This window comes from Fukomys damarensis, unplaced genomic scaffold, assembly GCF_012274545.1.
Source record: "Fukomys damarensis isolate Sample0158 unplaced genomic scaffold, DMR_v1.0_HiC HiC_scaffold_10, whole genome shotgun sequence".
NCBI lineage: Eukaryota > Metazoa > Chordata > Mammalia > Rodentia > Bathyergidae > Fukomys > Fukomys damarensis.
In genome coordinates, this window is record NW_022900922.1 from 27,712,762 (window position 1) to 27,737,844 (window position 25,083).

The window sequence follows — 25,083 nt, forward strand, 5'->3', positions numbered from 1 at the left end:
TCCACCATCGCCTCCGCCGACACCGGGGCTCGAGAGGCGCGAGGCCTGAGCTGCACCATGGTGTCTGCGGCGCCAGAACGGCTGACCTCTGACCCGGAAGCAGTTGTAAGCAGAGCGCGATGCGAAGGAGCTCTCGCCGCCGGATTTCATCGCCACCTGCAGGTTCGGAAGACCGAGGCCAGGCGACGGCGCGTGCGCGGAGGAGCAGGGGCGTGGTTCCCCGGCCTTCTTCACGGATGCGGCGACGGGGCCGGATGTCACACCGACTGGTGCCCAGACACCCGGTACCCGTCACTTGTGTCGTCGCCACGTTAGCATCGGGTTGGGTTCCGCGTGGTCGGTCCAGTTCGTCAGCGTCTGTGGGTTCGGCTCTGTCCACCCCGAGCCTCGATTGTCCCGGGAAGAAGACCCTGGTGGCGGTCAGCCCTGCAGAGCCGGCCTGAGTCCTTGGCCCCAGACCAGTACCGGCGGCCGTGTCTGATCCTCTTCTCCCCTTGCTGTCAGTCCGACTCAATGATCATGGAAGCTCTGACCTGTGCGGGGTCCTTGAACAGCGCCTGCCCTGACCCGTCGACAATGCTAAGTAATATCTGTGGAAAGAATAAGTGCCACCTTATCGAACGTCCCGCGTGTGTGTTATTCCCCAAAAGTATATTCTCTGTAATACCTTCGCCCCCCGCCCCATTATATAGTGCTAAATGCTATGTCATTCTCTGCACACATCAGGCTGTTTCACCCTTGTAAGTAAGCGCTGTTGCATCCACTGATATGCACACTCCTGTTAGAGCTCCTATTCACACTTCAAAACCCTCAACTCAGGCTGAGTTCAAGCACCTCAACATTCACCCACCCTACTGCCACTCTGCCCATCACTAACTGTACTTTTCTCTGAATCTTGCACAAATTTTTAGTACTGTAGCTTCCATCCTGTAACAATAGTTCAACTGTCCCGGGGCCTTCAGCGTGAGAAGGCCCGGGTCTTGCTTATCGTTTATCAAATAGTTCAATAAATACTCAGTTGAATGATTCATTCTCATACATATTTGTATTTCAATTTCCTTTTCTGATTTAGAAGCAATCCCACTTTCAAAACAACAAAACCCAATACAAATAGTAAACACAAGAAGAAACTAAGGTACCAGTGCCCGAACAAGTCTAAGCTCTGGGTCTGGGCATGGTCAGAAACTACAACCAGAGCTGTACCTGAACTTGGACAGGATGCTGCCTTCCACGTCAACACTGGGATGGTGTCTGCGGCTGACTTGGAGAAGCCCAGGAACTGAGCCTGCTGAACGTGCTCCACAGTTCCTAGTTTAAGAGCTGTACTATAAGCCTTAGAACACTTCCCCTTTGCTGCATAGCCTTCAACCCACCCACGTAAGTTTGACGCCCTCAGGGCACCTGGATGGTTCCCCGTAAATTATGAACCTTCCTCCTTCCCCGCCAAAAAAAAAGGACCTTTGGGTTTATTAAAATGTTGGTTTTCAAATGCAGTACAGAGTTTGACATGATGTTTGGGCTGATCCTTGAGTGATCCACATATTTGCAGTGTTCTTTTTTCTCATCCTGGCTTTCTATTTTGTTACTTTCCCCTCCTTTCCTCTCTTCTCCCCTCCCTCCCTTCCTCCTTTTCTTCCTCCCATGAATTCTTGTAAATTATCGCATGTTTTTTGAGGTAAGACAGCCAAACAGTAAATATTGAAAATAAAAGGCTCCCCAAAAGACATCTCTTGGGGTAATATCTTTATATAATAAATTCCCTACTGTAGTCAGTGATCTCATTTTCCATCAACACTAGTGCAAAAATCAGAATACCAGGGTTTTACCCTTCTATCTTTTCCAATGAGAAAAATACATCGATTTTAAGACAGTCTCATTACAAGTTTTTCCCTCCCAATAAACAATCAAACACAAATGTAAGACAGTTACATTTCAGTTCACGCCAAGCATGCATTCACTGTATATTTCTCTGACTTCTTCCAAGCCCAATCACTTAGAAGTAGTTAGAATCCAGAGAATCAGAGAACATTTTTAGATCTTCCAGTATTTGGCTCACAATACACAGACTATTTCTCCTGTTTGTGACCTGGTTCTTTGTCATATTGGGATTTCTTCCTTTCCCAGGACACTTAAATAGTTTCAGTTTCATGACGAGCAAGGGCTTCGGGAAGAGTTGTCCCGCAAGGTCCCTGGAAATAAAACCTAAATGGAAAGACCAAGGGCAGCAGAGTTAGGAGCTGTAGGTTAGTGAAAAGAACACACAGCTACATCGAGTCTCAGATTCCTTAGGCAATATCCAAAGTAAGATCCAGATTCTCACAGATTCAGTGTCTTGAATTTTGAGGCTACTTCTGTCGTGTCAACAACTCACTATTTGGTGACTAAGGGAGTTTAGAGAAGCAGCTGGTTAGAGTTTATATGATATAATTTCTTGGTGTGGTAGCCCACTCCTGTAATCCTAGTACTTGGGAGGCTGAGGCAGGAGAATCACTGTAAGTTTAGGGCCAGTTTGAACTACATAGTGATATACTGTCTCAAAAATAAATGGACACACAGTTGGAAACTGGATAAAGAAGATGTGGTTTTTCTATAAAATGGAATATTACTCAGGCATAAACAATGAGAAAATAGATTCATTCATAGGAAAATGGATACGTATTGAAGATATACTCCTAAGTGAAATAAATAAGGCACACGTGTAAATACCGAATAGTTTCTCTGGTGTGAATAATCTGCAATAATACAGAAGATCCTAATAAGATTACTGACATTGAGAAATGGGAAGAAAGGAGCTAAAGGTGTAGGGAAGGTAGGATGGGTAGGGGAAGGGTAAAAAGGGAAAAGAAAAATATGTGAGATAATGAAAAGATGGAAATAAAGTGGTTGTAGATGGGGAGGGGAGGAGGGGGTGAAGGGAGGGCAGGGACAAGGGGAAAAAATGAGAACCAAGACTTGTCATGTAGAGGTACAAGATCCCAACAATGAATGTAACTATACTGTATCCCTAAAATGTACCAATAAACTCAATTAAAGCTGAAAAAAATTAAAAAAAAATAAATGGACACAAATGGAAAGAAATCCCATGGTACAGGCATAAAAAACACATTGGCCAATGGAACAGACTAGAATCCAGAAATCAATCCACACATCTATGGCAAACTGATTACCAACAAAGGTGCCAACCTTAGACATAATGGGGAAAAGATAGTTTCTTCAAAAAAACAATAACAGAAATGAAACTGGACCCTTATCTCATTTCATGTAAAAAAATCAGTTTAAACTGGATTAGATACTTAAAACATAGCCCTGAAACTGTGAAACTACTAGGGAAAAAAAGCACATAAGAAATCCCTTATGACATTATTCCAGGCAATGAATTTTTATATTTGACTCCCCAAATACAAGCAACAACAATAAAATAAAGGGGACTACACTAAAAAAAAGTGCTTCAGTGTAATAAATGAAGCAACAAACAGTGAAGTGACAATCAATAGGTTGGAAGGAGATGCTTGCTAAGAGGTTAATGCAATCCCTACATAAGGAATTCAAACAACTCTACAGAAAGAAAAGAATCAAATAATGGACGGGACCAGCATATACATTTCCTAAAAGAAGACATCCAATTGACCACTAGGAATATGAAAAACATCACCTATCATTGGGAAATGCAAATTAAAATCACAATGAGGTATCACATTTCATCTGTCAAAGCAACCATTAGACAAAAGAACAATTGTTGGCAAGGATATGGAAAACATGCATTTCCTATCAAAATTCCAATGTCCTTTTTCATAGCTGTAGGAAAAAAAATCCTAAAAATTTATATAGAACCACACAATAAAAAACCCCAAATAGTCAAGGTGATCATGAGCATAAAGAACAAAGCTGGAGGTGTCCCTTGTACACGCCCGTCCACTGTTGGTAAATATGTAGAGATAGTAAATGGTAAATATATAAAAAGCCACAGTGGAAAACTGCAGGGTTCTTCAGGAACCAGAAAGACTGCAAGACCCAACAAGAGATCCCACTTCTAGGTATTTACATGGCAAGAGATGTACACACTCCCCTGTCTTCCAAGTGCCCCTTTCCATTCACAAAAACCCTGAAACCTCACACATATCAAATTTTACAATGGTGCCTCAGAGTATAAAATCACAAGGGCCCAATATTGGCACAGAACTGAGAAAACAAATGGTTTCTAAAAGCTGGGAACACATCCTTGGAGCAGTAAAGCAGTTTCATTCCTGCTTTCAATAAAGACAGAACTGTCAGTGAACAGCCCAATAAATATGGCACAAAATGACTCTGTGTGTCGTGGCACATTACTTGGCCAGGATTTAAAATAGCATGTCCATAGTAGACTTCAACCAGTTCTAAAGATTACAGAAGATCAAAGACAACACAGTGAGCATTTAGCTCAGTGGCACAAGGTCCTGAGTTTGATACCAGTACAACAAAATACAACAGGGCTGGGGATTTAGCTCAATGGTGACACCCCCTGCTTCGAAAGCACAAGGACCTGAGTTCAATCTCCGGTACCACACACACACACACACACACACAGAGCACAAAACAAAAAGGCAACGTAGTGGCTGCAGGGCCCTGGGAACCAGGTGCTCAGAATGCCCTCAACCCAGCTTGTGGTGAGCACAAAACCCATCTCTGCCTCAGCAACATACAAATCCTTATGTGCCACAGAGCCTTGGGGTTGAGTAACAGTCAAAATACTGAGGGTGCAATCAGAAAATGCCTAGGATTTACTGTAAAGCAATTATCCAAGGCAACCATTCAAGATTTAGAAAATGGCAAAATCCAAACTGGAGCTGATTCACACCTTGGCAATATCAATACACCTCTTTGGGAGGTGAGTTCTGTAGAGGCACAGTGACGCTCAACAACTAGGCCACACACCAAGAGGTCCCACAGGAGATTTTATTAGGGAAGGCAGGTTAGGGAGAGAGGAGAGAGACGAGAGAAGAACAAAGAAAGGTCCTTTTATCATTTTTGGGGGGTGGGCTATTGCTTATTTATGAGGAGTGGGCTACCTTTAACCTATCACAGGCCAGGTTGCCCTTTATGGGTTAAGTCCTGCAGAAACAGGTTCAACCTCTTCGGACCACTGTGGCTTTGGGGGGAGGGAAACAAAAGAAAAGAGTATGAAGTCATTTTAAGAGCCAAGAAGCACCAGGAAAATGCAGCCTGTGATGGCAGCGTCAGGTTCCTAACAAGATCTGTGGCTTTAAATTAGACCTGGGACAAAGAATCTAAACAACCTGTGCAAGGCCTGAGGAGTCTTGAGTTTATGTAGGCAGCACTCCAGATACTGGTTAGGTAAAAAAATAAATCAGGTTAAAAGTAGCAGGAAATATCATCCAATTTTCTTGTTTCTCATTAACTTAGGGCACGGATTGGTAAGATTTTTCTGTGGAAAGCCTCACAGTGAATATTTTGGGCCTTCACAGACCACTCAGTCTCTCTGCTGCACACTCTGCCACTCAAGTGCAAAAGCAGCCACAGATGATAGATGGACATATGGATGTGGCTGTGTGCCAGGAAACTTCATTTACAAATGCAGGCATTCAGCCCACTGGGTCCACATGCAATAGTTTGCTGATCCTTGTCCTGAAGTTCAAGCAAAATTCACTATGCACAAGCTATAAGAATGCACAGGTTCAATCCCCAGTATTACGCATACACACACACACACACACACAATTCAGTGGGCATATTCAGAGTTGTAAGACCATCACACAAACAATTTAGAAAGTGTCATCAACCCAAGAAGAAAACTCATCTTTTCTCTCTGTCCTTATCCTAAAATAGCCATTAATCTACCTACTTTCTACAGATTTCGCTGTTCTAGATATTTTCTATAAGTGGAGCCAAACAATATTTAGGGCTTTTTATGACTATGTCCATCCACTTAGCATAATATTCAAAGGTCACTCATGTCATAGCAGGTATCAGTACTTGGTTCTTTGCATGGCTGAAAAACATCCTATTGTATGAACATACCAAATTTTTTGTATCCATTCATCAGGTGATGGACATTTGGGTTGTTTCCACTTTTTCCATGAATAATGTTCCTACAAACACTCATGTACAATTTACTATGGAGACAAATGTTTCCATTGCTAGGGTTGGACACTAAAGGAGGGGATTGCTGGGTCACACAGGAACTGTGTAGTTAAGAGTCACACTCGTCACAAGTGGCTGCAGCCACACATCCCCACCAGCACTACATGAGGGTACCACTGCCTTCCCCAACACTTGCTATTTTCTTTTTTTAATCACATTCAGCTATTCTAGTTATGACATGGTATCTCACTGTGATTTTAATTTGCATTTTTAAAAATGGTGAATGTCATTTTAATATACCTATTGGGCACATGTATGTATGCAGGGAAAATGCCTTTTCAAATGTTTTCGCCCACTTTTTAAGCAGATTATCTTTTGAATTGTAAGAATTGTTCACATATTCTAGACACAAATCCCTTATCACGTATTAGACTTACAAATCTTTTCTCCAATTCTGTAGGTTGCTTTTTTGCCTTATGGATGGCATTTGTTGAAGTGCCAGTCTTAATTTTGATTGAGTTCAATTTACCCATTTTTCTTATGTTTCTTGTGCTTTTGGTGTTATATCTAAAATTTTTTAAATTAATCCAAGGTTACAAAGATTTACTCTTCTATTCTCTTTTAAGAACGTCATAGTTCTGACTCTTTACACTTAGGTCTGTTACCCACCTTGAGTAAATGTTCATGAATGTTGTGGTGCAGGGCCTAACTTCCTTCTTCTGAAGTAGATCTCCAGCAACACTGCTGAGGAGGCTATCCCACCCCCCACCACCACCGCACACACTGACTTGTCTTTGCAAGCATCTCAAATATCAGTGGACCACAGATGGCAGATTTCTGACTAGATTCTCAGTTCTATTTCACTAATTTATATATCTGTCCTCATGCCAGTAGTACGTTGCTTTAACTAGAGTAACTCTGTAATAAGTTTTGAAATTGGGAAGCATGAGTTCTGCAGATTTCTTCTTTTTGCTTGGCTATTCTGAGTTCCTTGAATTTCCCTATGAACTGTAGGACTACTTTGTCCATTTCTGCAGAGAGGCAGCTGCGACATCTCGATAGAGACTGGACTGAACCTACAGATCAGTTTGGGGAGGACTGCCGTCTTCAAAATAGTACGTTGGTCCCATCCAAGAGCATGGGATATATTCTCATTTAATTAGGTCTTTTGTATTTCTCTAAACAATATTCTATAGGTTTTAGAGTATAAGTTTTGCACAGGAGACATTTTTTTAAAGAAGTCTTCTTAGTTCTGATGACTTACACACAAATGAAAAGCTGTGGGCCAAGAACACAGGGTGTCGCTGATTAAAGGAACACGTGGAGAAGACTAGGATCGGTCAGGCACCTCACCTGATGAGGACCCTGTTTAAGCGTCTGTGGCACATGTTTTATTCCCGGGGAGACCTACAGCAGCAGGCCTCACCCTGGATGTGCAGGAGAACCACAGAAGCCTACACACATCGTGGTGCTCAGGTCACTCCAGGGACCAGTGTCATCCAAACAACACGAGATGGCCCACAGGGTATCTTCAGGGTGGGAAGCCGCCGACTAAATGACACAAATCTTAACTGAAGTTCTGTGTTTTATTTCGATTTGTTACTTATTTATATTCTACCTTATTCTAGAAAGAAACTAAGCAAATTGGCAAGAATTAGAAATGAAAGCAAGAAACTGAGGATGAGAAAAAACAGCAAAAAAGTGCAGGCATCTAGTGGAACTTGGAATGAGACTTCAAAATGTGCTCTGTTATAATGATCTACACTTCCCACCCGAATTTGGGTGACAGGATCAGTATCACAAGGAGGCAAGAATACAAATGTTCTTGTTAAAGATACAAATGAAAGTAAAGTCTCAAGAATCAAAGAGCTTTCAAGGCAGGCAGCAAACTGCTGAGCTTAATCCCCAGCCCTCAGAATATGAAAAAACAAAAGCCCCATGGCAACGCCTATGTAAAAAGATGTAGTTACTCTAGTCTGCCACTAGTACTTTGTTCCTCCCACCATGGTTTTCCCTGTACCTGAATCTGTCGGTGGCTGGGGTGGTTTCCGTGTTAAATTCAGCCACTGGCACTCCCCTGGCCGCTACCTCAGGGGCAAACATGGCAGCTGGGTAGACAACGGAGGAAGTCCCCACCTATGAAAGCAAACACACGGAAGCAGACAGTAACTGCTCTGTGGGGAGAAGAAACATTTTCAGAAAAATTTACACAAACGCAGGCAGGTCTGTGGTTGCAGATGTGAGGAAAGCTAAACTGAATGTGCTAAAATTGACAAAGTCCTGGGACCTTCAGGCCAGTCACTAGAGCTTGTGAACATGCCACACAAAGGAGCGCTATGCAGGTAGTCACGGGAGCAAAGAAATAACCAGGCAACTGTGGGGGATATTCTGCTTTTATTTCTCCTCTTTCAAGTTTTGTGAATCATCTATGTTCTTTTTTTTATTTTTAATTAGGGAATACAAAGAAAAAACATGTATGTTATTCATGATCCTACCACCCCACAATAAGCACTGTTAACATTTTTATATCTATACCATTTCAGGTTTTTTCTTATAAATATATACTCTTATATACATCCCTTACAGGAATGGTAAGCTTAGAACACATTTTGCAATCCAGCTTTTCCTTCTTAACAATTCATCATGAACACTAATACGATATTCACATACTAGTGGAGTGCACGCAATAAAATACTGGCTGACTGTGATAAGAACTCAAAGAGAAATACCTCTGCTTTTTCTTTTTTTAGACAGGGTCTCACTATGTAGTTTGTGGCTGGCCTTGAACTCACTATGTAGCCCGGGCTGGCCACGAACTCACAGCGATCCTCTTGCCTAAGTCTCGGACAAGCATTGGCCACCACGCCCGGCAGTACCTTTTAAAGACATGTTTAGGTAATGCTAAATATCCATATGCTTTGTCCACTAATTCCACTTCTAGGAAATGTGTTCTAAGGAAATAATCTGAAAAGTATGCTAATATTTTAGGCTTTTCATCACAACATTATTTAAAATTCCAAAAGCTGAAATAGGCCAAATGTCTAGCAATAGAGGATTGGTTAAATACATCATTTTATAGCCACATAATAGAGACACCATGAAGTCAATTAAAAGTGATGTAGATTTGGCTGTATTTACACAAAATATACTGAGGAATTGCTGTGAGCAAGGTAATTTCAGGACAGAATGTACATCTTGAATTTGCTTTTCAATAGTAACCAGTGCATATACATTTACATAAGAAGAGGTCTAAATCAGAGGGAGTCAAACTTTTGCTGAAAAGGGCTATAAAGTGACATTTTAGGCTCTGCAAGTCCTCTGGTGTCTGTCAGGAGGACTCCACTCTGCTGCTACAGAGAGATAACAGCCACAGGCAATGGCCATGGCTGTGTTCCAATAAAACTTTATTCATGAAGACAGGGCACAGACCAGACTTAGCCCACAGGCTACAGTTTGCTCATTGGCTGGTCTAGAAGAAAAACATACTAAGATGTTAACAGTGTCTATTTCTAATGGTAGAATTATGAGTGTTTTATGACTGTTTCTAGATGGTAGAATTATGGATGCTTCCTAATTTACTGTTTTTTGTTTTTTTTTTTTTTGGTACGGGGATCGAACTCGGGTCCTTGCGCTTGCAAGGCAGGCGACCAAATCACTGAGCTAAATCCCAGGCCCTAATTTACTTTTGATAATTTAAAATTTTTGTATTCATTAATGAACTTTAATAATGAACATGTGCTATGTTAAAATCTGAACCATTAAAATGCCTTTTTGGGGGGCCAGGCGTGGTGGCGCACACCTGTAATCCCAGCACTCAGGAGGCTGAGGCAGGAGGATCACTGTGAGTTCAAAGCCAGCCTGGGCTACATAGTGAGTTCCAGGTCAGTCTCAACTACATAGTGAGACCCTGTCTCAAAAAAAAAAAACAAAAACAAACAAACAAAAAAAACAACAACAAAAAATGCCTTTTTTGGTAGGCGAGAAAGTTTTAAAGATGCTCAAAAAATAGTCTTCATCATTTCATATCTTAAGAGCAATTTTTTATCAGTTGTTTAGTTTCTCTGTGGGATATTGGAGTACCTCTCCACATACATTTTTCAGGAAAGAAAGGAGAAAAGATAGAAGGAGGAAGAAGAGCAGAGAGGAGAGGAAGAGGTGGGAGAGAGAGACACAGAGGAGGAGGAAAGGAGGAGGCACGGAGGCAATGACAATGCACTGCACCCTATGTTCAGGGTTTTGAAAATCCTGAGCATGGGGAAGGGCAGGACCTACCACCAGACATAAGTCACAGAGCTCCAGCTCTCTGGAGGCCTTCTCCAGTATGGCAGGATCCAGGTTTTCTCCAAACCACACCACATGGGGTCGCAGCAAGCCCCCGCACCCTGCCACTTCGCACCTGTAAGGATGGGATTGGTAAATCACCCTGGCCAGTTCGCAGGCGGAAGCCAGGCCACCCAGATGGCCACCTCTGACCCTTCCTGCCACACCCCAGCCCTGCCAGCCTATGTCAACAGCCCTGGACAGAGCGCTGAGTCTAATTGTACTGGGACACCACTGTCTTGTCTCTCCCCACTGAGTCGCACTCACATGGTTTCAGCCCAGCTCCTAAAGTGCCCTATTCTTCCCGCTACTTCATTACCCTTCCCGGCACCGCTGTGCTCTGTTCCCCAGACCTAGGTGTCACTTGGGCCTCAGGTTCGCCTCTGAACCTGCGCCCTCCCCTTACTTCATCAGTGACTGCCTTCCCTTCGCTCTTGAGATCTTCCCACAGCTAAGTTCTTCGGCCATTACTAAATAACATGCCTTTCTCACCATCACCTCCGTTATATCTGCACTTTCTAAACTCATCTCCCCCAAATACCATTTTCATCACACTCATGTCCTTCTCAGGAAACCCCTAGAGCTCCTTATTCTCTCCAGATCAAAACTTCCCAATTTAGTTACAAAACCCTTACAAGAAGAAAAAAGTGTATTTTGTGGGGTTAAAAGAGAAATATTAACATATAACCCGCTTCTCAGAAAGCAATAACATACTTTAGCATTGTGCCAGGATTTTTTTGTTTTGTAGCACTGGAGATTGAACCCAGGGCCTTTCCACTGTGCTACATCCCCAGCTTTTTCAGTTATTTATTTTTATTTTTTGAGACAGTGTCTTGCTAATTTTCTAAGTTGCCCAGGTTGGGCTTGAACTCGGGATCTTCCTGCCTCAGTCTCCGAGAGTGCAGGGTATACAGGTGTGTAACAGGTGTGTACCATCATGCCCAGCTATGCCAGTGAATCTTAGCTGTCAACTTGACTATACTAAAAAGCTCTGGAGAAGTGACTGGCTCCTGGGGGTGTTGTACGCATCCCTGGACTAATCCCCAGTGTTCACAGCCAAAGGTGCTATTTAGAGGTGGGACCTAAGTGGAGGTGGGGTCCAGATGGAAGTGGGTCACTGGGGGCCTTTGGAGGGTGAATCTTTTCCCCTGTGCTCTGCATCATGGCCAACAGGAAGTGAGCAGGTTTGCTCCAACATGCCCTTCCACCATGATATTCCACTAATGGAGCCAGCCAACCATGGACTCACTCCTCTGGTACTGTGAGCTAAAACAAAGCTCTCCTTTAAACTGTGGGTGTCGGGTGTTCTGTCCCAACAATGGAAAAGCTGGCCGTTACCAGCATGTTAAACACTCTGAAAAGTCCTACAGTAAATCAAACATATTTTAACCTTGTTTCATCTAATGCTATTTGTTTGAACACATGACATCTTTTTTTTTTTTCCGAAGTAATGGCTACCTAATCTTCATGGACTATGCGACTCTATGAAATACTTTCAGAAGTACTCTTTCTTTTTCTTTGGTCTTGTTAAGTAGTTTAGGCTGGTCTTGAACTCACTGTGTAGCTTAGGCTGGCCTTGAACTCATGGCAGTCTTCCTGCATCAGCCTCCTGAGTGCTGGAATTATAGGCATGTGCCTCTATGCCCAGGGTTCGGAAGCACTGTTTCAATATCTAGTTTTGAAAAACATAAAAATCTTTCTACATTTAAAAAAACTACAGAAATGCTATTGGGTCCCATGTATGACTGTTTCCATTTCCCTGACCTTGGATTAATACCACAGAGGACAGGAGAAGGAAAAAAAGGAGAAAGAAGAGGAGGAATCCAGGAGCTAACATTTCCCAGCTAATTGTAAGCCAGCCTCTGTGCGTTCTGTGCACGGGAAAACCAGTTGTCACCTAACAGCCTCAGGAGATTTCCAGATCCTCAAATTATCTGCCAGAACACAAAACAAAATGGGGTTGAAGCTCGATATTGTGGGACATACTAGTGTCCAGCTACTTGGGAGGCTGAGGCAGGAGAATCCCTTGAGCCTGGGGATTCATGAACAGCCTCGCCAACATAATGAGATTAGTCTCTTAAAGCGGGAGAGGAAAAAAGGATGGTGGGGGGAGTGTGCTGAAAGATGTTCATTTGGTTCCTCTTTTGACCTCTCACCCTTGGCCTCCTACATCAGAACTGGTTTTTGCATTTGTGTGTTTATGCATTTAAATCAGGAGGTATCTCACTGATAAATGTTTAGGTTTTGAATCCTTATTATCTTTTTTTTGCAATCTGCAACACCAAATAAATAATCACCCACCGGGGAAGTTCTTCAAGTGGAATTTTGGTATCTTCAGCTTCGGGTTCAGGAGCACTGAAGTAAATATCAGAAAAGAAAGAAACATCATTGGTAAAATCAAAGAACAAAGAAATGACATAACCCATAACATTGACAGCACACAGTAGGAACTCTGAACTAGTGTGCTAACTTAGAAAAATACGGGAAGGATGGAGTCCAAATAATGACCAGTGGTTTTACTGTAACTGGGGACACTGGAGGGGAAGGGGCTTGCACGATCGGGTGCGCTGAGGGGGGGTCTCATGATTTACACTACACTTCAGCAGCATTTGGTTCGTCTGAGATGACATGATACTAACACACTACTTATATGATTTATACTGTTCCAAAATGGCCCTGACTTCTCCCAATAGTTCAAGTCCATTCTTAATGTTTTTTTCTGAATTATAAGCATAGTACACATTCATCATAGAAATGTTGGAAAGCTCAGAATGACTAAGAAAGAAATAAAAATTATCCATAATCTTGCCACTTCTGATATATTAACTTTTTTGTATTTTCTTTTAGTATTTCAATTAACATACTGATACATAAACACAGAGTATATATAGTACGTGTATTTAAATCAAAAGTTGGGAGAAGCACATCACATATAGTTTGGCATCCTATAGCTTTTAATTACCATTATAAATTATAAACAAAATATTTCTTTTATCTTATGTCTGTACTGTGTCTAGTCTTATTTCTCATAAATATCCATGGGGATCCTCAATAAATGTTCTATTTCCTATGTGTCAGTTCAATTTAAGAAAACAACATGCAATTATTTTGTATTACAGTATAATTACCCTTTTCCCAATAAAGCTGGACAAATTGGGTTCTTGTAATTCTCAACTACAGATCCACAAGAAGTACACTGTGTTTTAAATATGGTACCTGAAAAACACACATTCATCAGGTCCAGAATTTAGTACAATCAAGAGTAATCATTTCAAGTATACAACAGTTCAGATCTGAAATGTCCCCCAGAGGCCTGTTTACCCCTCAGGGTCCTTTGCTTGGTGTTCTTGGGAAGAAGCAGAGTCTTTAGAGATGAGGTTCATTTGGAAGTCTGATCATGTGGGGCTATGAACTTGAAGTGGATATTGGGACCTTGGCCCTTACACTTTGTCCCTTTTTGCTTCCCAGCCACCATGAGGTAAGCATCCTGCTTCTCCCTGCCATGATGTGCTGCCTGACCATGGGCTGAACCTCCAAAACTGTGAGTCAAAGCTAACCTTTTCTCTTTTTATCTCAGGAATTTTATTGTAGTAATAGAAAGCTGACCAACACGGGATACAAAGTAATTTAGCCCTCATACAGTCATTTTGGCAAGTGGGTCATAGGAAATATAAATGCTGCTCTATTGAACCACCCAAGAACAAATGCTCTCGAGACTGTAATCTGGAGGGAAATAAGTAACTTCTGAATGTGCTCTCAAATTGCCTGGACGGAATCTTTAGATGGAACTGAAGTCATCAAGAGGGAAGATGAAACTTGACCTAAAGCTAAGGGCAGGATTTATTAAGTATGCAAAGTTTCAATGGTGTAGACTGTGTTTATAAAATCATAACATTGATTTAATAAAGTTAGAATCTTCTACACAAAAATCAGGTCAAGGAATAAGTAATTAACTAGTAAACAAGGAATTCTTAATTCTAGAATCCATTTATTGAGCTAAAGCAATAATGGTGGCCACAGTTTATTAAGGTAGATGCCATGTGCCCAAGGTGGGGCTGAGTGCTTCACACACTGAGTGCACATGGACTGTTGCATCTGGTCCACTCCTCCTTCTTTGGGGAGCCCCATCTCCTCCTTCTCTGAGGAGCCATCTCTCCTCTAGCTCTCGCTGAGCCAATGGAGCTGTCAAGCACATCCCAAATACAATAGCCAGCCTGCTATTCCTCCAGCCACAGTGTCCGATCACAGGGGTGGGCACAGAACCCAAGGGCAGTCATGCAGAGCCTTATTTTCTGAGGACGTAGCTTCCTGAGCAACAGTGAGCCTGGAGCCACAAGAAGTGACCTTACAGAACAACAGCAAAGGGAGAGGTGAGGTTAACAGAGCCGAGAGAGGGCGGTGGGCAGAGGCTGGGAAGGAAAGGGAGGAGCTGCTGTGGACATCTGCCCCACCAGGCCTCCTCGGTTTCATGACCCAGTATTCCGATTCTGCCACATTTACTACGGACGATTTCCCAGGTTAACACCTCTAGAATTTACAGTGTTCTACAGTCCCACCAGCCAAATGCCACCACAGTCACACCCACCTACACGGACTGGTTGAAGGGTAACACTGATCGCTAAAAAGTGGGCCGACTTAATTGTTATTCTCAGTGGCCTGACTGGACAAACACAATCCCTGGAAATTACAGCCAACAAACCATTTAAAGAGCATCAGAGAAGGCCCATCTCAGGTCCAACCCCAGCCACAGAGCAGAGAATCTGAGAGGAGGGGCGACTGCAGGGCACAGAGGGGACTCTATGCAAAATGCAGGCCTCGTGTCTCTGAGTCATTTGGAAGAGATAGGCAAGGAGAAATGTCCCCACCAGGCTGTTCCACTCGTGTTCCGTATGCACAGGATGACGTCATCTCTAAATCCCAACTAAGTTTCAGACATCTCATTTATAATTGGTATAATGACTGTGCCTATCTGTGGGGTAACTGGACACATGAGTGCAGTGCATAATGTTCTGAGCAGAGCACTGAGCATTTTCGTCTTCTCACCCTTTTATCATTTCTTTGCGTTTTCTATAAGAATAAAATAACAAACCCAAGGGACGATAACAGAAAATTGTGGTTTAGGCAGATTCTTTTCTAAATGTCACAGCAAGATCAAAATGCATCTTATCATTGATGGCATCTTCAGTTTTGTGAAATGAAAAGGTTTTATTTTTATTTAAGTTTAAAGAGAGCTCTCATCGTTGGCAAACCAAGAGTCCTGACCAGTAGGGTCCTATGTCACCCTTCTCCACCCCGCAGATGGTATGGCTGCCTCTGCTCTCCATGAGGCAAACATGGAGAAAGCAGATGCAGGTGCCAAAAGCTTGGGTTAATAGGTGGGACAGGAGAAGAAGGGATGTAGCTTTCCTTAGCTAGTGGCCTACCAAGCAGTCACATAGCCTTGCTAAGCATGTGCAAAATCCACACCCACAAACCACCTGTGCTGGGAACTTGCGCACCTCCTGCTTCGGCCTCCCAGAGTGTACCACTCCCGGCCTGGATACGTGTTTTACAGCCCGTCTCCCCTCACCGTGTATCTCCAACAGGTTCTTGGTGCCAGCCCGACGGTGCAGCTCGTCGATGTTCTGGGTGATGACCAAGAGCCGGCGGCCCTGCCGGCTCAGCCGGGCCTCACACTCTGCGATGGCACGGTGCCCGGCATTGGGCTCCTTGGTCAGGATGATGCTGCGCCGGTAGTGGTAGAACTCCCACACGCGTGAGGGGTTGCGAGCGAAGGCCATGGGAGTGGCCAGGTCCTGTGGGCGGAGAGGAGGGGCAGTCAGAGAGGCAAAGGGCTGGCTTTTCTCTAAGGCGAGGCTGGGACCCAGGCCAGGACTAAGGGACAGAAGTGACACAGGTCAGGTAAGCCCTCAAGTAAGACAGGCACAGGCTAAGGAGTGTGTGGGACATATCTGGGCTTGAATCTGCTTTTTCACAGAGTCCCAAAATATATAAAGATAATCTCATTTTGAAGTAACTCAGGAAAAACTGAAATGCAAGACGCCCCAGGGAGGGTCCACAGTCACAGCTGGGAAACTCAGGTTTTATAACACATATACCTTGCACAAGTACACAACGCTGTATATACATAAAACTGTACACAAAATACACAGCTACACAGATGACACACAAACTACTTATATATACACACGCCAACCACACGCAACCACATACGTACATACAGCTGCACATGCACATTATAAAAAGCAGTATATTTGAAGACAGACTATACAACGTATAGTGTTCTGAAGTGTGGCTTGTAGCAAAGACGCATCTTGCCTGGGGGGAAGGGCAGAGCACGTCCTGCTGATGGGAAGGACATAAGGAACCTTTGCCCAGGACGAAGTGTTCCACATCTGGGTGCTGGTGGTGGTGACGTTAACGCAGGTGCGTCCACCTTGAAAAACGCAGCACACTGAACACACAACATCCATGTGTGCCCTTCCTTCTGTGGAAACTGCCTCTGGAGAAGCGAGGTCCCCTGTCAGGATGAGGGTCCCACTCACAGGGGACATGAGATGTGTGTCAGGCCCCCTTCCCCGGCAGTGACATCAGCCCTCCCCCTCAGAACAAATCTCTTTTCTTTTCTTTCTTTTTGGGTACCGGGGATCGAACTCAGGACCTTGTGCTTGCGAAGCAGGCGGCAGAACCACTGAGGTAAATCCTGGCATTTACGAGCAAATTTTGTGTGCTGTGGATGACCCGTGTCCTCCTGCTCACACCTGTGACACAGTGCCCTGTGAACTCTGCACAGGCACTCAGGGGTCCTATATGGATGGCATCAGATGCCTTCTGCTGACCTCTTTGCCAACAAATCCGGAGCTTCCCAAGACTAAGCGCACCCCCACCCACCCCATGGGCTCCTTGGCTGCCCAGCCCCGCTGAGAGTGTCCCCTCTTTCTTGCTGGACCCTACTGGCTCTCTGCTCCTTTCTCTCCTGCTTCACTTTTCAGGGGAGGATTGACAACCTAGGGGGTGACAATACATCCCCCACATCTGCCAGCTCAGATGTTCAACAGAGGGAGGAGAGGCCGGTTCGTGAACTTGGACTCCATGAGATGCTACCTGCTAAAACCGGAAGCCAGGTATTAACTGTGATAACTTATGGCTGCCTTCATGTGACCAACACAGACACCAACAACCAACAATGTGCCAGGTTCTGGGAGCTGGGAACAGCATCATAAATATGAATACAACAGACAAAATTCCCTGCTCTCCAAAACTGAGGATTTTCCAAACCAGGAGGACAGGATGGGGTGGAGATGATGGGCCAAGATGGAGTATTCTGGAGGGACAGAAATATTCAGTCTTAGGCTGGAGGTGTAGCAGTGGTAGAGTACTTGCTCCGCACACGCATGGCCCCGGGTTCTATCCTACTACTGCAGAGAGAAGGAAAGACCTTATGGCAGTGGCTACACAACTATACCTATTTCCTAAAACTCACTAAATAATACAATTAAAATTGGTGAATTTTACTACATGCACATCTCAAAAACTGAATTTGAGCCAGGTGTGCTGGCACGTATCTATAATCCCAACACTCTTGGGGGGCTGAGGCAGGAGGATTGCAAGTTCAAATCCAGCCTGGGCAATTTAGCAACTTCATGAGGCCCTAAGGAGGGGATGTTGCTCAGTGCAGAGGAACTGGGTTCAATCCTGAGTACCACAACAACCACACCACAAAAAAATTTGAATGAAAAAGAAATCCACACATATTTAGATTCATTTAATAGCCTTCATATAAATGAACATCAAGCTCTAAGCCTTGAATAACTCAATTCTACTTTTAATGTGAACACTTCACAGAAACTTTGAAAATACATATTATTTAATTTCAGTTGTTTTTAGAAAAGCAATGAATTGTGCTAAGATTTCCTGATTCCATTTTTTTTTTTTTTTTTCTTTTGCAGTACTACGGATTGAACCCAGGGCTTTGTTCATGCAAGGCAACATGTTACGCAAGTGGTTTACTACTGAGCTACATCCCCAGCCCCTTTTAAAAAGCTAAATTACCCAGGCTGGTCTCAAATTCGCAATCTTCTTGCCTCAGCCTTCAAGTAGCTGGAATTACAGGTGTGTGTCACTGCTTCTGGCTCTGACTCCTCTGAACGCAGTTAGGAGCAATTCATTTTTTACTTGAATAAATGTAATCTGTTCACATCTAGAAGGTAAGGTAAGTAACACTTTGCTTGAATTTGTGACCTTAATCATAGGGACTTCGTGTTGATGCCAAAATGAACAGGACAAAAGGGCCACTGTTTGTCGCAAAGCTTTCCCTCTGCCAGCAGTGCAGGTTCTGGGTCAGTCTGGTGTGGCCTCACTCAGAAGGGCTCATTACCATCCTGGAAACGTTACTAACCTCGGCTTTCCACTTTCTCCAGTAGCCACCAGCTCCTCTGAATGTGGGAATCCCACTTTCAGCACTAATGCCAGCCCCAGAGATGATGACTATGTGCTTGGAACTTGCAAAGCACTTCCGAAAATCTGCCATATCTAAACAGAATGAAAGCTGTGTCAGTCCAGTGTGCCGTTTGGACATTTATACCCATAGCAGCTGTCTATTTGGACACTTCACCTTGTTAGAAATTTTGCTTTCAGATACTCAAATAAAAGTCATTCCTGTATCCTGAAGACACCATATCACACACACACTGCCTTAAAGCCTCAGAATCTCAGCTCTGCCTCACACCCCTCTGTGTGATCTGGGGAAATTCCTTACCCTCCTCCCTGTCAGGGTGCACAGTGGTGCTTGCCCTAGAGCAGAGTTCAGTGCAGATTATAAAGGCGGATGGCTAGGATTTGCCTAAAGAGCACAAGGACAGGGCAGTTTTGTCCAAAGCCTTGCACAGCAACTACTTCCACACAGAGGTCCCCCTTGAACTGCAAGGACACTCAGGAGCATCACGTGCTGTCCTAAGAATGACTTACTAGAACTCTGACGAGCCATCATTAGGCAAATAGTGCTTGAGGGGGAGGCTGAAGGCTTCTTTCCACAACACAGTTGGGAAATTAATCGGCTTGTGACAATCTGAAGAGGTCGCATCAGGGTTTCTTTGTGGTACTAATTCTTCAGGAAGGCTTTAGAAAAAAAATCACAAAAGAGAAACCATCAGAAAAATATTTAAGTATATTTGAATGTGTAATATGTGCACATGTGTGTTGAGTACTTTTATATATACACACTCAGATGTTCCTTGACTTACAGCAGCATTGCATCCTGAAAAACCCATAAGGTGAAATTTGTAATTAAAATGCATTTAATACACTTAACCTGCAGAACATCATAGTTTAGCTTAGCTTAACCTACCTTAAAAGTGCTCAGAACACTTAATTAATCTACAGCTAGGAAAAATCATCTGACACAAGGCCTAATCGATAATAAACTTAACCATCTCGTGATTTACTGAACACTGTACTCAACATGAGAAACAGCACCAGGCCAAAGCAAAAAAGTCTTAGAATAGAATCATTGTGAGTCAGAGACTGTACAGATAGGAATACTCTTAATCTTAGTAACAGTAGAATCATTGTAACAGATCTTCCCAATATTGATCCTCTGCCCTGGCTCTTTACAGCTCCGGCTTTCCAGTGTTTCTTGGATGTGTGTGCACTTGGGTGGGTGGTAGGGTCCTGAGCAGTGCTTCTCAAAGTGTGCAACCAGCCAGCAGCAGCAGCAGCACTGCATGAGGCGTCAGGAATTCAAAGCCTCAGGCTCCATCCCAGACCATGGAGTCAGATGATCTGCAGAGCCCACAGTCCACTCCTCAGTCACCCTGATAACCACAGGTTTGAGAACCACTGCCTTAGAGATCTGGGAAGGAGTTAAATGGGAGAATTCATTTGAAAAATTGCTTATAAAAACATATGAAAATCTCCTTTAAAATCTCTCTAAACTTTTGGTTAAGGGCACATTCACAATATATAATTCAGCTGCTATGAAAAGAATGTATGATTCCACTTGTATGCCATTCTGGAATAAGAAAACTGTGGGTACAGGAAATATGTTTGTGGCCATTGGCAGGGGGAAGAGTGAGGAAACACAAAGGGAGATGGTAGGCGCAGGCTGGGGAGGTAATGGAATTGTCCCATATCGTGTGGCAGTTACAGGATGGTGTCTATGAAAACTCATAGGGGCTGGGGATTTGGCTCACTGGTTCTGCCGCCTGCCTCACAAGCGCAAGGGCTCGAGTTCAATCCCTGGTACCAAAAAAAAACCAAAATAAAACAAAACAAAAAACCTCACAGAACTCCTCACAAAAAAGTGCTAATTTTACTGTATGGAAATTACACTTAAAGATAATGGGCACCAGGGTTTAGTTTTATAAAAGAAGACTTATGAAGACTGGTTGTACAACAACATGAATGTACTTAACACGGCTGAATGGTACCTTCAGAAAGGGTTAGAACAGGACATTCTCTGTTACATGTGTTCCACCACAGTTTTTAAAAAGTAGAATGAAAGTTCTTCCATCTGACAGAGCTCTCCATAACTTCAGGAGAAAAATGTAGTCTTTTTTAAGAGATAGGGAAAGGGATATAAACATATACTTTAGTATTTTCTTGAATTTCTGTCTATAAAAAGAATTCATAAAAAATCAATAGAAGAATTGCTGTGAAATAGGACAGATGGAGACAACAGCAGAGGCAAGGGTTTCAACCCTCGTTATGTTGAGTGGGACCGGAAGTCCATCCTGCCAGCCAAAGACCAGGACCTGTGTGGCCGAGCAAGGCGCCAGGAGAGAATCTGCAGGGCTTTCCAGTGAGAACTGCTGTGGTGTTTAGGCTGGTGTCAGGTCATGCTGGGGAGGAGCTCACAGAAGTCAGCTTTGTCCCAGACTGGCTGCAGCTAGAAACAGCTGCTGCAGTTGGCGTCGTAATGAACCCTAACTACACGGATGAAGGGCTAAAATGAGGCTGACACTGTAACTGACCAGCCAGTGGAAATCCCTCAGGTCAGCACCCCAGGATGGGCAGGGTTTGGTCCTTCTCGTGGTTTAGACAGCGTTCTGTTTGTGCCTGGGTTCAGACATGGTTACTGATTGGTGCTGTTTTTGTCCTGGTTCATTGTGGTCACAGGCAAAGGTGGCCTTGCCTAACACTGGTGTTCTGTGACATGGCTTATGTTCAACAGCAGATCACCAAGTCCTGGTGCAGAGTGCCAGTTCCCAAACTGGAAGCAACCCAAATGCCCACCAATTTCTAAATAAGTAAACAAACTGTGGTTTACTTGTGCAATGAAGATGATTCAGCAACAAACTTTGAACACATTCAATAGCCTGAAAGACCCTTTAAAATAGGCTGAGGCAGGAGGATTGTAAATTTGAGCCCCGCCTGAACAACTTGGCAAGAACTTGCCTCAAAGTAAAAAAGGAAATGGGCCAGTGGTATACTTAGTGCAAAGCTCTTGGTTTCGCACCTAAGCACCACTAATAATAAAATAAATTACACAATAGTAACTTTACAGTAGAAACTTGGCAGCTACCATCTTAACCGAGTGAAAGTGAACATTAAAAAGTCAACTTCATCTACTGCCTGCTATGATTCAGGGAGAAGAACAAAGCTTTGCTGGTACAGAACTTTCCTCAAAAAATGTGTAACAATTACTGGAAAATAGCAGACAAATCCATGACGGACACAGGGAGTGTTACTACAGTCTAGATTTTACTTTTTAGCCAGGGATTTAGCTCAGTGGTTCAGCCGCCTGCCTTACAAGCACAAGGACCCAAGTTCGATCCCCTGGACCAAAAAAAAAGTTATATAGATTTTACTTTTTAATTATAGAAAATCTTAAACATATATGAATAATAGTATAATGAATTCTAATATCTGTCACCCAGGTTCAGTAGGCTTTTAAAAAACACTGTCATGGAAGATAATGGTTAAACTTATACATTTAGATGAAAATTATAAAGATTAAAACTCCCAACAATACTTATCTTTAATTACAAGCTTCTTACATGATGCATGGAGTTATTTTTAGCTTGCTATGTGTGTTTAGCTCTTTCTTTCAAAAATGAATATGTTTATCATCACTGTTACTTTCTAATATTTGAATGTGGAGCACATCAATATAATCAAGACTTCTATTCTGATCGAGGGTCAATTTGCAGGGCATAAAATCAACTCAGAAAAGTTAGTAGCATTTTATATTCTAACTATGATCTACCCAAAACAAAAATTAAGAAAACAATCTTATTTAAATGGAATAAAAAGTACTCATGAATAGATTTAAGCAAGGAGGTGAAAATAAAAATTGCCTACTGAAAACAAAAGCACTAATGAAAATAACTAAAGAAGATACAAATACAGGGAAAGGTGGCCTATGTTCATGGATTGGAAGAGAGTTATTTAAATGGCCATAAATCAAAAGTGACTCAATGCAATCCCTATCAAAATTCCCATGGCATTTTAAATAGAAAAGACAATCCTAAAATTCACACGGAACTACAAAAGACCCCAAGATAGCCAAAGGAATCTTGAGCAAGAACACAGCCAGAGGAATCATACTCCTGATTTCAAAATATCGAAAAGCTATTATAGTCAAACAGCACAGTGCTGGCATAAAGAGGAACACTGACCAACAGGCCAGGATACAAAGTCTAGAAATAGATCCACCCATTTATAGTCAATTAATTTTCAAGAAAGATGCCAAGAACACATTGCAGAAAGGAAAGTCTTTCGAAAAAGCAGTGCTGTGAAAACTGGCACCCTTTGGACCTTTATCTCATATCATATACAGAAGTAAACTCAAAATGGGTTGAAGAAATTTAAAAGGCCTGAAACTATAAAACGATGAGAAGGAAACAGTAGAAATTGTCATGACACTAGCCTGGGCAATGATTTCTTAAAACAGATGACAAAAGCAAAAATAGATAAATGGCACTGGATCACACTGTGAAGCTTCTGCACAGCAAAGGAAACAACTCCCAGATCGGAAGAAAATATCTGTAATCATCCATCGGATAAGGGGCTAATACCAAAAATATGTCAGGAACTCAACAGAAAGAAAACAATTTTTAAAATAAGCCAAAGACCCAAACCGGTATTTCTCAAAAGAAGCCAATGAGAATGGTAATAGTTAAATAGAAAAATGCTTAACATGTCTAACCTATGGGAAAATGCAAACCAAACTACAGTGAGGTATTACCTGAGCCCTTTTAAGATGGTTAATATCAAGAAGATAAGACATGTTATCAAGGATGTGGAGAAAGGGAACCCTATTGAATGTACAGGATGGGAATGTAAAATACTGTAGCCATTACGGAGGTTCCTCAGCAACGGAGAACTAGAATTACCCCACAGTCCAACAACAATTCTTCGTGTATATATACAGGAAAAGGATTTGAAATCAGTGTGTTGCTGGGCTTTCTGTTCTCACATGCTAATTTCAGCATTATTTACAATTTCTATGGTATGGTAGTAACCCAAATGTCCACCAAGAAAAATGGATAAAGAAAATGTAGAACATGCACATAGTATGATACTACATGGCCTTTAAAAAGGGAAATTCTGGAAAAAAAAGGAAAAAGGAAATTCTGGGGTTGGGTATGTACCTCAATAGTAGTGCTCGCCTAATATGTATGAAGCCCTAGATTTGAGCCCCAACACTGAAGTGGGGTGCATTCTGCCATTTTCAATAACACGGATGACTGTGGAGAACCATATGTTACACGAAATAAGCCAGGCATGAAAAATAAATACCACGTGACCTCACAACACTTACAAAGTAGAAGAACATTGAACTCATACAAGTAGTGACTACAGCGGTGGTCGCCAGAAGCTAGAGGTGAGGGAGGAATGGAGAAAGTGGAGATGTTGGTCAAAGGGTACAAAAGTTCATTCAGAGTGGAGCAGTAAGCTTTAGTGATCAGTTGCACAGCCTGGTAACCTCAGTTGGTAACACCGTATTGTTTATTTCAAAACTGCTAAGAATAAACATTCTCGCCACAAAAACCCAAGTAGCTGAGGTGATAGATACGTCGATTAGCTTCATTTAATCTGTCTACAATTATGCATATATCAAAACATCACACTATACTATAAACATATATCTTTATTTTTCAACACAAAATTTAAAAATTTTAAGGAATGGAAAAATACATGGTAAAGAATATTGCAAAGGAATTGTAAAAACTTTCACAGGAGTTCGACTTTTGGGTAACCGAGCTACGTAAGCGCAATAGCAACCGCTGGTGTTTACACTGGTGGACTACATGCCCTCTTGGACTCCACCACCCGCTCTCAGCTCTCAGGGTTACCAGTGACCTCTACCAGCCTCGGACCAGCTGATCACCACTGGGAAACGCGTGCTTCCTCTGGCTTGTGGCCCCCCCACCCTCTCTTGGTCGTCTTCCTGCTCTCCCGATCTCCCATCTTCCTAGGGCTCCTCACCCGGCCACACGCTTGGCACTGTCCCCACGCCACCACCTCCCAAAGTCTCGCCATCCTCCAGTCGGACGCCCGGACCCTGACCCCTCTCTTTCTCCCACGGCCCACAGCCAGCGAATCCTGACCGCTCCGCTCCGCCTTCACACCGTGTCCCGAATCCGACCCCAGTCCCCTGTCCGTGGCCACCCCCTGGCCCCGGGCCCCTGCTCCGATCTCGGCCGCTGCACCTCGCTGGGCTGAGGCCTCCTCCGGGCGCCT

The 25,083-nt window shown here is 43.1% G+C and overlaps 2 protein-coding genes across 3 annotated transcripts in view; both read right to left on the bottom strand.

Annotated features, from left to right (window-relative positions):
- The window catches only part of Nol7 (nucleolar protein 7), a 5,039-nt gene extending 4,919 nt beyond the window's left edge, over positions 1-120 (bottom strand). Inside the window, exon 1 of the mRNA XM_033761910.1 lies at positions 1-120. This exon is cut by the window's left edge and continues 219 nt beyond it. Within this exon, the coding sequence (XP_033617801.1) occupies positions 1-59 (59 nt within the window). The 5' untranslated portion in view covers positions 60-120.
- A 1,047-nt stretch (positions 121-1,167) lies between these two features.
- Sirt5 (sirtuin 5) overlaps positions 1,168-25,083 on the bottom strand; it is a 24,978-nt gene continuing 1,062 nt past the window's right edge. The window contains exons 1-9 of one of the 2 annotated variants that reach the window (XM_033761909.1): positions 24,161-24,287; positions 19,366-19,515; positions 18,797-18,930; positions 15,968-16,193; positions 13,527-13,614; positions 12,700-12,753; positions 10,351-10,474; positions 8,099-8,214; positions 1,168-2,202 (exon numbers count right to left, since the gene is read on the bottom strand). In XM_033761909.1, the coding sequence (XP_033617800.1) occupies positions 2,130-2,202; positions 8,099-8,214; positions 10,351-10,474; positions 12,700-12,753; positions 13,527-13,614; positions 15,968-16,193; positions 18,797-18,930; positions 19,366-19,480 (930 nt within the window). In that variant the 5' untranslated portion in view covers positions 19,481-19,515; positions 24,161-24,287 and the 3' untranslated portion in view covers positions 1,168-2,129. Of the gene's footprint in view, positions 2,203-8,098; positions 8,215-10,350; positions 10,475-12,699; positions 12,754-13,526; positions 13,615-15,967; positions 16,194-18,796; positions 18,931-19,365; positions 19,516-24,160; positions 24,288-25,083 lie in introns of those variants that run through there. The other variant, XM_010622890.3, reaches the window with a different exon arrangement.